Source organism: Abramis brama (assembly GCF_963993115.1).
Source record: "Abramis brama genome assembly, chromosome: 3".
NCBI lineage: Eukaryota > Metazoa > Chordata > Actinopteri > Cypriniformes > Leuciscidae > Abramis > Abramis brama.
Genome location: NC_139965.1, coordinates 12,603,142 through 12,616,974, shown reverse-complemented (window position 1 = coordinate 12,616,974; position 13,833 = coordinate 12,603,142). Strand labels below are relative to the sequence as shown.

Sequence of the window (13,833 nt, the reverse complement as noted above, 5' to 3'; positions counted from 1 at the left end):
AAAATACACATTTAAGTGTTTATTTTATTTACTTTTATCGATTTGCATCTGTAAAATTCAATTGCAATAGGCTACGTATCTTTAAAGGCTGTTTTATCAAAATTATTATTATTTTATTATTTTTACTTTCTTAGACCAAACTTTACAGTTTTGCTCCTTTTTATATTCTAAAGGTTTTTACTGAAAGGTTTATTCATATAATATTCAACTGAGTTATATAACATTTTAAAAATGGATGGTTGATCAGCTTGATGACATTTTCTGATTTATGGAGTGATGAAAAGAGAAATCCAAAATCTCCTCTGTAAAAACCTTTAACTCTAATGTGTTAAGAAAAAATGAAACAAGAATTTTGAACCTGGCTTTATCCAACGTTCAGATTTCTGTTCTGGAATTGTATGCAAATGCATATTTATTTATATAATGCCTCATTTGCATATTTAAAGAAAAAAATCTGAAAACTTGTAATACAAAACTATTGTTTTATTGTACTGTGATTAATCATCTGGTGGAAGTATGGTGATGTCTATTAGTTTATTTTCTTAATCTATTGCCTTAAAAACGGTATGATGGTCATCTGGTATGTCTATATTTTAGTATCCGTTAAAAAATCTTTACTTAAAGGGATAGTTCACCCAAAAATTAATATTCTGTCATTAATTACTCACCCTCATGTCATTCCAAACCCATAAGTCTTTCATTCATCTTCAGAACACAAATGAAGATATTTTGTCCCTCCATTTAAAGTGTATTTCAGAATGTTCATAAAGAGTTTGTAAAATGAATTGAGCAGTTTAATCACAGTCTTCTGAAGAGACCCAATCGCTTTATATAGTGAACCGATATAATTTAGACATTATTTTATTTAGGCAGATTTTGATCATCGCACGTAGCCTACATAGTGCAGCCTACTCAAATAGTAAATGGTGCGTTCACGTCTTCATAAAGTTTGTAATTATCGGTACATGGTAATTAACATGTTTGAGCTTCAACAAGAACCAATGAGGTTCATTCTCGTGCACTGTAAATGCAAACATGGTAGGCCTATATTTAATTAAAAATAGTAAATTGACCTTAATCATTTTTTTTCAACCTGCTTTTAACACTCACTTTTAGTAAGTTACTTGTACTTTGAGGTTGAAAAATCTTACCAGCTCAGTCTACTTCAGCTGGATTCATTTAGAAAAAGTACGTTTATGACCTGTGGGCATGCGCAGATCAGTCCTCTCTACGCTAGACGGCGATATATGGCCACGCCAAGACTCGCCCTTGAATAGCTACTATTGGCTGAAGGAGAAAAACGTAATTTTAAGCCACCATTGTGGTGATTAGTGTTTGTTTTAGTTGGGCTCTTGTATGGGCTGAAATATGTGCCACCAGAAACTGAATGTGAATCATTTATATTTATATTTGAATTTGAATTGCTAAACTTGAATAACTGCATTGGAAAACAGAATTTGAATCACATAATTTGAAGTTGTATTGTTTCGTTTGAATAATTGCATTGAAAAACTGAATTTGAATTGTATAATTTGAAATTGAATTTATTTGTTTGGAACTGAAGTCCAATACAATTTGATCCTCACTGAAAATTCAACTCTCTATATATCCTCACATTCAGTTCTCACAATTCAGATTCAGATCACCACATTCAATTTCAAGTTACTGTGACAGACATCCGGGTAGTTGGAGGATGAAGGAAGAGCAATCGAGCGCAGATCGATATCGATAGATACAGAGTTCAGTGTCGCAGGATCAGCACTAAATATGCCAGACTGTTGTGCTGCTTATGGATGTTAGAACGAAAGAAATGAAAAAAAAATATTAAAAAAAACTAGATGTCAGGCCTGCACTGGCTTTCCACAAAAATAAATGACGTGGAGCAATTTGGCTGTATTGCGTGTTTATGTATATACCTAAAAAAAGTAGTAGTATGTGCATGTCTGTCTGTGTGTGTGTGTGTATGTGTGTGTGTTTGTGTATGTGTGTGTCTGTGTGTGTGTGTGTCTGTGCGTGTATGTATGCGTGCGTACATGTGTGTGCGCGTGTGTGTTTGTGTGTGTGTGTCTGTGCATGTGGATTTGTATGTGTGTGTATGGGTGTGTGTCTGTGCGTGTGGATGTCAGTGTGTGTGCATGCTTGCGTTTGTTTGTATTCCTGCATGTGTGTGTGTGTGACAGTATCATCCTAAACCAGCAACCCTTCGCTCAACACCACCATCTACAGGCCGATGAGTGTACAGTCACTAAATGTGCACATAAATGAATTTATTTTATACCCCCCCCATGGATGAAATTCTACGAAACTTAGCATACCCCCAGGGGACCTAACGGAATTTTTCCGTAAAAGTCTAGTGGGGCTACATGCCCACCAAATTTCATGTTCCCCGGTGTTTCGGTGTCCCTGGTATCGTTGACGAAAAATTCAGTAGATGACAAAAAAAAAAAAAAAAAAAAAAACTTTGACAATCCCTATATGACCGCTTTCGCTAGCTACGCTAGCGGCGGTCATAATAACAGCAAGGGATAACATTTCACAGGTGAGAATGAAACCTGTGGCCTCTCCGTGGCCTGCGGCAGCGTCCGGCCAAAGACATAGTGGTGATCGGGAGTACGTATATTTCGGCGGGAAGTTCCACTGCCTTTGCCGGTGGCCGGTGGACGGAGAGAAACTACAGCGGGGCAGCAGAGTTCGTCTGCGGCTGCAGGATCTGGAGACTTCCTGGGAGCCAAAACCGACACAACGCTGCTGGAGGAAATAGTTGAGTTTTCTTTTGCTGAAGAAAATAGTCCGTTCCGCGTCCATAGCAACGCTCTGTTTTTCATGGCAACGGTGTGATATACTTATTACATGGCTTGGTTGAATTCCAATGTAGAATGCGGTCTGTTATTTCTTGATAACAGACCGCTGCGAAGTATATCACACCGTTGCCATGAACAACAGAGCGTTGCTATGGACGTGGAACGGACTATTTTCTTTAGCGGAAGCAATACAATCGTTTTTAAATCAATAAACTCCTTTTTAAATCAATAATTTGTGTCAAATTATTTATTTATTTTGTAGGTAGCCATGTAATAAGCGGGATAATGTATAGCGAGGCGGTTGTTATAGCGAATACAACCCCTTCAGGCTGTTATTTGCTATAACAACCGCCTCGCTATATACATTATCCCTTTTATATATATATATATATATATATATATATATACAGTGAGGAAAATAAGTATTTGAACACCCTGCTATTTTGCAAGTTCTCCCACTTGGAAATCATGGAGGGGTCTGAAATTGTCATCGTAGGTGCATGTCCACTGTGAGAGACATAATCTAAAAAAAAAAATCCAGAAATCACAATATATGATTTTTTAACTATTTATTTGTATGATACAGCTGCAAATAAGTATTTGAACACCTGTCTATCAGCTAGAATTCTGACCCTCAAAGACCTGTTAGTCTGCCTTAAAAATGTCCACCTCCACTCCATTTATTATCCTAAATTAGATGCACCTGTTTGAGGTCGTTAGCTGCATAAAGACACCTGTCCACCCCATACAATCAGTAAGAATCCAACTACTAACATGGCCAAGACCAAAGAGCTGTCCAAAGACACTAGAGACAAAATTGTACACCTCCACAAGGCTGGAAAGGGCTACGGGGAAATTGCCAAGCAGCTTGGTGAAAAAAGGTCCACTGTTGGAGCAATCATTAGAAAATGGAAGAAGCTAAACATGACTGTCAATCTCCCTCGGACTGGGGCTCCATGCAAGATCTCACCTTGTGGGGTCTCAATGATCCTAAGAAAGGTGAGAAATCAGCCCAGAACTACACGGGAGGAGTTGGTCAATGACCTGAAAAGAGCTGGGACCACCGTTTCCAAGGTTACTGTTGGTAATACACTAAGACGTCATGGTTTGAAATCATGCATGGCACGGAAGGTTCCCCTGCTTAAACCAGCACATGTCAAGGCCCGTCTTAAGTTTGCCAATGACCATTTGGATGATCCAGAGGAGTCATGGGAGAAAGTCATGTGGTCAGATGAGACCAAAATAGAACTTTTTGGTCATAATTCCACTAAACGTGTTTGGAGGAAGAAGAATGATGAGTACCATCCCAAGAACACCATCCCTACTGTGAAGCATGGGGGTGGTAGCATCATGCTTTGGGGGTGTTTTTCTGCACATGGGACAGGGCGACTGCACTGTATTAAGGAGAGGATGACCGGGGCCATGTATTGCGAGATTTTGGGGAACAACCTCCTTCCCTCAGTTAGAGCATTGAAGATGGGTCGAGGCTGGGTCTTCCAACATGACAATGACCCGAAGCACACAGCCAGGATAACCAAGGAGTGGCTCTGTAAGAAGCATATCAAAGTTCTGGCGTGGCCTAGCCAGTCTCCAGACCTAAACCCAATAGAGAATCTTTGGAGGGAGCTCAAACTCCGTGTTTCTCAGCGACAGCCCAGAAACCTGACTGATCTAGAGAAGATCTGTGTGGAGGAGTGGGCCAAAATCCCTCCTGCAGTGTGTGCAAACCTGGTGAAAAACTACAGGAAACGTTTGACCTCTGTAATTGCAAACAAAGGCTACTGTACCAAATATTAACATTGATTTTCTCAGGAGTTCAAATACTTATTTGCAGCTGTATCATACAAATAAATAGTTAAAAAATCATAAATTGTGATTTCTGGATTTTTTTTTTTTTTTGATTATGTCTCTCACAGTCGACATGCACCTACGATGACAATTTCAGACCCCTCCATGATTTCTAAGTGGGAGAACTCGCAAAATAGCAGGGTGTTCAAATACTTATTTTCCTCACTGTATATATATATATATATATAGTTATAGGCTTCAGGCTGATTCAGGCAGATATATATATATATATATATATATATATATATATAAGGGATAACTCTATCTATCGATCTGCGCTCGATTGCTCTTCCTTCATCCTCCAACTACCCGGATGTCTGTGACAGTAACTTGAAATTGAATTTGGTGATCTGAATCTGAATTGTGAGAACTGAATGTGAGGATATATAGAGGGTTGAATTTTCAGTGAGGATCAAATTGTATTGGACTTCAGTTCCAAACAAATAAATTCAATTTCAAATTATACAATTCAAATTCAGTTTTTCAATGCAATTATTCAAATTAAACAATACAATTTCAAATTATGTGATTCAAATTCAGTTTTTCAATGCAATTATTCAAGTTTAGCAATTCAAATTCAAATATAATTGATTCAAATTCAGTTTCTGGTGGCACATATTTCATCCCATACTCTTGACCGTTATATTATTAATTTAACATTTTGTTTGGCTGCTGTTCCTGAGTTATAACAGCTAGATGAACAAATAGAAAAGCTGATCTGATGGTGATGGTTGTGTTTTAACATAATCGTTATTTCACAATCATTTGACCTGATTCACTGAACTCATATAGAGCCCAATTTCTGAGTTAGGTTTACTTTATTAATTATAGCAGCACTGTCCTGATACAGCATAATATTTTTAGCCATTTCAATGAAATCCAAATAATCAAATAAATAATAAAAAAAAAAACTTTATTTTTTCTTTTATGTAGGCACACACAGACATCAAGAATTAGCATATGAATCTCAACAATGGTGACAAACAGATCACCCCTGATCATAAGCTCATTATTTATTCATGCAGCAATGCATGATGGGAGCCATGAATGAGTTTTGATTGGCTGCACCCAGAATGCACTCCAACATGCTTTATAATTGTCACCATTGTTGAGATTCACAGGCTGATTCTTGATGTCAATGTGTCTAAAAACTAAATTAAACAAAAAATATATATGTTTTTGTATAATGGAAACTTTTAAGAAATTCTAAATATTATGCTATACAAGGTCAGTGCTATAATTAATAAAGTAAACCTAACTCAGAAATTGGTTTCTTTAATTTAAGTGAACTTGAAAAATGAGTGAGCAGAACTAAAAGTGTTAAGTTGTAGGTATTTAATAATTATAAGTGGGTTAAATTTATATCAAGCAATCCACACAAAATGAAAAAAACTAAGTTAACACTAATCATGGCTATTAAGTTACATGAACATTAAAAAAAAACGTGCTAGTGGTACTACTTGATTTAGTACGGCACACTTAAAATAAACAAGCTTTTCTAACTCACTAATCTTAAGCTTACTTTGCTTAATTTTTTTGAGGCAACGAGTTTGCATACTTTTTTTAAGTAAGGTCAACTAATTACATTTTACAGTGTGTTATGCATCACGTTTGAGCTTCAACAAGAACCAATGAGGTTCATTCTCGTGTTATGCATTCTCGTGTTACGCATCACGTTTGAGCTTCATCAGTTTCATCAATATCACTTATCAATATGTGAATAAAATTAAATCTGTTCAACAAATAACGTGATTGTGTCTCTTCAGAAGACTTTGATTAAACCGCTCGATTCATTTATTTAACGATCTCTTTATGAACATTTTGAACAATCAGACTTTCAATGGAGGGACAGAAATCTATCAGATTTCATTACAAATATCTTCATTTGTGTTTCAAAGATGAACGAATGACTTGTGGGTTTGAAAAGACTTAAGAGTGAGTAATTGATGACAGAATTTTTATTTTTGGGTGAACTAACCATTTAAACTTTGTACAGCTGCTTTGTGAAAATTACTATAAAATGCGTCAAACGATCCAAGTCTCCTGCCCTACAATGTGAGTTTCACTTTTACCGGATTGGTTTTTAGAATCACTTCACTCCAAAGACCACAGAAGAACAAATATGCACACTGTGATCGCATCCTGACATATGGTGATCGGCTGTGGAATAGGAGCAGGTGTGGGACACTGAGAACCATCTCAGACAATGGGATATTATACAAACCACAACTGTTACAACAGGAGCAACTTCATTGACATAAAGAGCGGAGTTTAGTATGTTAGGGGTTCAGTCTCACTCCAAGGTGTTAACTGCACTTTTTCACCGCTATTCTGCAATAAACTTCAACATTTTCATCTTAAAGATCTATGTCCATCCTGTGTGTTTTTTCCCCCTTACATATTCTTTTGGCAATCATTAAAATCAATCTTTATATAATACTGCAGCTGGGTTCCCATTCAGATGAAATGGCAGTTAATTTGATGCTTTAAACACTCTTAGGGCCCTTTCACACCTACCTTGTTTGGTCCGGATTTTCAGACTTTTCAGTTTGATCTGAATCAAAATTACAGGTGTGAAACCTCCACAAACAGACGAAATTTGGTCCGGCGAAAAGAGGTAGTCTGACCATTAAATAAAGGTTCCAAAATGAATCTTTTTCACTGTGAAATTGAAAAATATGATTTTAAGACAAAAAATGAAATAAAGACAAAAGCAGTTGCAAAGGTTAGAAAAAAAGAAAGAAAAGAGAAATCAGTTGTATAATTATTTAGTTCCACCAGTAGATGGCAGCAAACCACAAGTTTACAAGTAATCCATAAATAGAAGATTACCAAAAGCACATGGCGACAATCTGTGCAGGAGTAGCCTATGTAATAGTTGTATTAGGATACTTTGAATAAAAGTAGATATGCCAAATGACCTCCTGCTACCTTACGCCGATACTCTAAATGTGTGTGTCCTGCCACCTGGCAGTGCGCTGAATGTATGAGACCAGAGATAGTTTCTATAAATGCATAGGCATACAAACGTAGGCCTACATTTATTTTTGAGGTAGCCCACATGAAGGAGATATAGAAGATTAGCCTAATCAGATCTATGTGATATGAAGATCGTGCAGTGATGGAATCTGACTGATGAGTTTTTAACATTGTCCTAAAGATTAAGGTAATAAACAGGACAATGCAGACACAGATGATCATACATGCACTGATGAAGATGAAGAAAGGCAGTCTTAAAACGAGAGATGGGTCAAACATGATAGCAAGATGGCCAGTCAAGAACTCCAGTTTCGTTTATTTCCGGTATGTCCAATTTATAGCCTACTATTTGTCATCTGGGTTTAGTTTGACAAAAGTGGAATTAAGCCATTTATATATGTTATGTGGCAATTAAATATAAGCAAACACACACACACACACACACACACACAAACGCACGCATGTGCATTACATCTTGCAGTTAGCCACCAGAGGGAGCCCAATAACCAAACATACACTAAAAATATATATATATATTTAAATATTTTAATAGCTTTATATTTAGTTTAATTTACAGTAAAATACAGTTAAACCGTTTTTGGACGCAAAAAAATAAATAAAGCAAATCAACAGTGAAAAGCCATAAAAGGACATCCCCAGAATTTCCTGTCTGATACTTCATGTTTGATGACATTTAATTTAAATAATTATCTTCTTAGTTTGTTTACAGTTTTGTACATTAGGGTTTAATATTACAGCTTAAGTTGTTAAATCAGCGTTTTATTGCATTATTTTTGTGTCGTGTGTGTTATCATGATGGTGTTTTTTATTTGTGTGCATGACACTGTGCACCTTGCACACACACACACACACACACACACACACACACACACACACACACACACACACACACACACACACACACACACACACACACACACACACACACACATATATATATATTTAATATAACTGTTCATTGTTAGTTCATGTTTGCTCAGATCCATTAATAATATAGATACAACTTTTGATTGGTAAATGTTGAAATTAACAATTAAGATTTTTATTTGCTTTAGAATTTTTAATTGTTAGATCATTGTTAACTATAATGCATTTAACTATATTGTCAGTAAATGTATTATTATTATTATTATTATTATTTAATATTTTTGAATATTATAAAATCTCTTCTGCTCAAGGCTGCATTTAAAATAGCCAACTGTAAAACAATAATATTATTACAATTTAAAATAACTGTTTTCTTTGTGAATATATTGTAAGAATTTTTCAGCATCATTACTCCAGTCTTCAGTGTCATGATCCTTAAGAAATCAGTCTAATATGATGATTTGCTGCTTTCTTATTATGATCTAATTACTATGCCTATTTCTTATTAAAACACTTAATATTTTAGTGGAAACCTTGATGCATTTTTTTAGGGTTCTTTGATTAATAACTGAGAACATTTATTTGAAATAGAAATCATTATAAATGTCTTTTCTGTCCCTTTTGATCAATTTAATCGCTGCTCAATAAAAGTATTAATTTCTTTTTCTTTTCTTTTTTATCTTACTGATCCCAAACTTTTGTGCATTTAAATGGTTATTTTAATTAATAGCATATATTAGGGGACACATGAATGAAAACCCAACGTGTTAAACAAAATAACATACAAAAAAAGTGCAGTTTTTAATCACAATTATTTTTATTTCAACATGAACAATGACATAATATATTAAAAATATTTATAAATTTAAACTAAAAGCAACAGTTTAAAACAAAATTAACAAGGACCTTATGATTCCACATGATAATCTCAATTGATACAAGTCAAGTGTCCTTACAGATCGTTTCAAAGCAGCTTTACAGAGATAACAGGAAAATAATGCATTTCAGCTTTCATCTGAAGTCAGTTCAGTGTTGATTCAGTTCTGTTGTAAAGATCATCAGTGTCATCATCCAGACCAGTTCAGTTCTCATCCAACAGTGCCACTACAGTCAGATCAATAATATTGTTGAATATTAAGCGAAAGAATCATGTAGAGAAGAGTTTTCAGGCTTCATTCCTCAGCAGACTACAGCTGAAATCCACACCTCGGGGTCAGAACTGACTGAGTTCATTTTAGAGTTGAAGTTACAAATCAGTGACTGATGATGATGATGATGGAGTGTTTTATTTTCGGAAGCTTAAGAGGGAGACGGGGTGGTTGCGAAACTTCAGCTCACGTCTTATCTGACAATAAGAGCACGGTCCGCAGCAGAAGGACAACACGCAGTCGTTGCAAATAGAGTCCTGAGAGAGAGAGAGAGAGAGAGAGAGAGAGAGAGAGAGAGAGAGAGAGAATACATATTTCACATCTAACATCAAAGAATAAGGGATCAGTTGACTTAACTTAAAAAAAGCGAGGAAACCCGTTGCCTTAAGATTATTAAGTAAATAAACTTCATGTGTCATAATCATTTAACAAACATGTATTCATTACTAAAATGAGCTCATTGTTTCTGCATTAAATTATTACATTGTTTAAATTAATATACCCTTTTTCGCTATGATTCTGAACTATGATTCTGTATATGCACATTTCTGAAATACATAACTTAGACAGTTTCCTCTGATAACAGATCACTCTAAATTGTAATGTGGACTCGTGCACTTTCTGTAAAGCTGCTTTGAAACGATGTGTATTGTGAAAAGCGCTATACAAATAAATGTGAATTAAATGTGTAATTGAAAAAATTAAGTTATGTGAACTTGACAATTCCACATAACTTGACAATTCCACATAACTTATTTTTTTTTTCAATCACGCATCTAGTTTATAAGATTTAGCCTACTTAATAATTTGAATTATTGAATAATCCTCACTTTTTTAAGTTAAGGGGAGACACTACAGGCAAAAACACTGTTATTTCATGCATCTGTCAATTTTGAGATTTTAGGCTTTTTGGCTTTTCATAAAGTGTTTTTTCAGGCTAGTGGACAGAAAACATGCAAAAAACACTTTTAACTGTATTTTTTAGAGCACTTTATCTATTTGCATCTGTAGATTTCAATTACAGTATATCTTTAAAGACCATTTTCTCAAAATGAGTTTTTCCTCCTACATTGAGCCAGAAATCCCCACTTCAGTAACACTTATATACACCAAACTTTTATTCTTATCTATATTATGGAGGTTTTTACAAAGGGGTTTGTTCATATATAATTTTCCTGATTTTATACAATGTTTTATTCCTAAAAGAAATGGTGAAAATGTAATTATTTTTGGCTGTTGACAGACTTTTCTGATTTGTGGAGTGATAAATATCCAATATCCCCTCTGTAAAAACCTTTGGCTCTAATATATCAAATAAATGAAACAATAATTTTGTTCAGATTTTTGTTCTAGAAATGTATGCAAATTAGTGCATATTTAATTAGACAATGTCTCATTTGCATATTTAAACATAAAGTTTCAGAAAACTTGTTGCTATTATTAATGTAATCAATCAACTGGTGAAGTGATATTTATTAGTTGTTTTTTTTTACCCTCTTAAATGAATGCAACTAGTTCAGAACTTGCATTTTTTTGCAGTGAATTCCAGTAAAGTCATTACCTCAATGCCATACGTGCGTCGGACAGACACTCTCATTGCCATAGTGATGGGTGGGATGAGGCCGAAACTGTCCAGCAGAGGCAAGCAGAGACACTCTCCGTGATCTCGGGCCGTGATGCAGGCGAAACATGGTGCGCACCAGAACGCAAAGCAACCTGCCCAACAAGATGGGGAAGATCAGTCACCACACAAAGAAAAAGACAATCAAATGTCCGACTATCTGTAGGGATTTCAATGAAAATGCACTCACAGTCTGGGAGTATGTCGCATTCGCAGAGGCTGGTGGACCACTGGTCAGAACCCGGAGCCAAAACCAGGGGCTTCGGCTGCTGGATCACCATCTTAGTTGCCATGATGACTTGAGCTCTGGTTATGACTGATGGCGAAGATCAGGAATGAGTGTCAATGAGAATCTGAGTTTTCAGACTTTATAGAGCCAGCAGTGAGCAAACACATGCGTAGAGACACGAGATTAGCATCACGTCTCCACAGAGCGGGTTAGTCCGGTACATGCTTTTCTTTTTTTTATCGATAGATTTCAGGTGATTACCAGTTCTGCTGACGTGAGAATGGCTCGTCTTAATGAGACTGATGCAAAACCTGATTCCCCAAAGTCCGACATGATCCTGGAACAACATTCCAATCAACCAATCTGATTTGAGGGACAACTTTACAGTTTTGTCAAGTTTAGGCTTATAACCAGGGTTAGGTGCTTCTACAGCAGCGTTATTCACCAATCATTTCCCTCTGGTTTTAGGGATAACTCATTGGTAGGGATTTGGTTGAGATTAAATCTTCGGGGAGGAATTATGTTCCAGGCTTAACAAAATATGTTAACCCAGGGTTAGTGATGACAAAATAACTCTGATATTGATACTGAGAACTACGTGAGAAAGAATAGGAAGAATGCAAAAAAAGCACTCAAGCCCAATATTTCATCATTTAAATGTTTAAAGCAGTAAGAGGCAAACAAAGGGTCTTGACGTCAAACGTTTGACATTCCAGCCTTTTAATTAAGGTCCTACTGCTGTTTAATACATAGCTTGGTGCGTCAAGGATGCATTATGGGATGTTGAACTGATTGTTTTTTTACATTAATTTTATTACCTATTATTGTTCCCAGGTTTCTTTCTCTACATCTATATTACATCCTTGGGAGTTTTTCCTTGCTAACCACCTTTACAAGTCTTTAGACTTTTTTTTTTTTTTTTGTCAACAAACGATTTGGTGAAAATCCAGCTTTTAATGTTGTTTACATGTCTATGTGGTGTTTTTAATGCTTTAAGACGTCACAAACTACCTTGTAACCAATCAGATCAACGTGTGATCGTCAACGAGTGGATCTCTGAGCTGTGTGAGTGAGTGGAGGCGGGACTCATTTGCATATTCATCGATCCGCATATACTAAATGAGGAAAGGGTGTCGAGTTACATTCATCAAGCTATTTTATGGCATGAAGACATTTTTTTTTCAAGGAAAAACATTTAATGTGTCGTTTTGGTGATCAAAGATGAGATTTAAGACATACAATTATTGACTACAGGGGGACTGTAAATAAATTATTTCCTCATTGTGGTTTCAAACATGTCAAAAGAAAGAAAGAAAGAAAGAAAGAAAGAAAGAAAGAATCTGTGTGTGTGTGTGTGTGTGTGTGTGTGTATGTGTGGACATGTTTTTCTACACCGGTGGGGACTTAAACCTGAATGCACACAGACTCATGGGGACTCGTGTCACCGTGGGGACCTAAATTGAGGTCCCCATGGGTACAAAAGCTTATAAATCATACAGAATTAGTTTTTTTGAAAATGTAAAAATGCAGAATGTCTCCTGTGATGGGTAGGTTTAGGGATAGGGGCAGTGTAAGGGGATAGAATATACAGTTTGTACAGTATAAAAAAACCATTACGTCTATGGAGAGTCCTCACAAAGATAGTGCGTGTGTGTGTGTGTGTGTGTGTGTGTGTGTGTCTGGTTAGCGCTCACTATGTTGAGGGTACGTTTACTTGGCAAAGAAGTGCTAAAAACAGAAATGTTTTTGCGTATACATGACAACGTTGTCAAAATGATCCTCGTTCACACGGATCTGCGAAAACGACTAAAAGCACTCATGCCAAGCCAGTAGTTGCCGATGTCACTTTAAGAAACATGCGTCTATAGACTGAACACACATGTGTGTGACATAACCGTTTTCACAAATTCACATTTTTTGTAGTTTACGGTGAGACGATAACCGGGTCGGGATCATTTTCAAAAAGTTGCTCTTTGAAACCTGGTTTTAAAAGTTTGTGTATTCAGGCCCCCAAAATTAAGTCCACAGTAGACTGGGAAATTTCATCAAGGAGCTCTGGATTTGATTTTATCTGAGCAGAAAGCAGCGCACCTGAATCGCCTGTTATTAGTGATTTGCAATTTAGCAAATGCTTTTTATCCAAATGTACACTAGCCTACCATTTACTGTAATCTTAGAATACTCACTGAAAGACTGGGAAATAAGAGATATGATGTACTCTGGCAGTCGATGTCTGGCCTATCAGTAGGATACTGTAAGAACAAAGATGATTTCATAAAACGTTTCTGATGATTAATCAATAATTGATTAGAGTACTCT

At 36.0% G+C, this 13,833-nt stretch overlaps 1 protein-coding gene across 1 annotated transcript; it reads right to left on the bottom strand.

Annotated features, from left to right (window-relative positions):
- Positions 1 to 9,201: 9,201 nt before the first annotated feature.
- Positions 9,202 to 11,713, bottom strand: ponzr3 (plac8 onzin related protein 3). The gene is made up of 3 exons (XM_084108613.1): positions 11,476 to 11,713; positions 11,226 to 11,380; positions 9,202 to 9,921 (listed from the first exon to the last, which is right to left on the bottom strand). Exons 1-3 carry the CDS (start codon positions 11,576 to 11,578, stop codon positions 9,802 to 9,804), a joined length of 378 nt encoding a protein of 125 aa, XP_083964739.1. The 5' UTR covers positions 11,579 to 11,713; the 3' UTR covers positions 9,202 to 9,801.
- Between the last annotated feature and the right edge of the window lie 2,120 nt (positions 11,714 to 13,833).

Excerpts from the sequence above, each read along its gene's own strand:
- ponzr3 (XM_084108613.1), bottom strand. The coding sequence starts at position 11,578 with ATGGCAACTAAGATGGTGATCCAGCAGCCGAAGCCCCTGGTTTTGGCT. Across the intron at positions 11,381-11,475 it reads ATGCGACATACTCCCAGACT|GTTGCTTTGCGTTCTGGTGC; the intron begins GTGAGTGCATTT and ends CTTGTTGGGCAG. Across the intron at positions 9,922-11,225 it reads GACGCACGTATGGCATTGAG|GACTCTATTTGCAACGACTG; the intron begins GTAATGACTTTA and ends TCTCTCTCTCAG.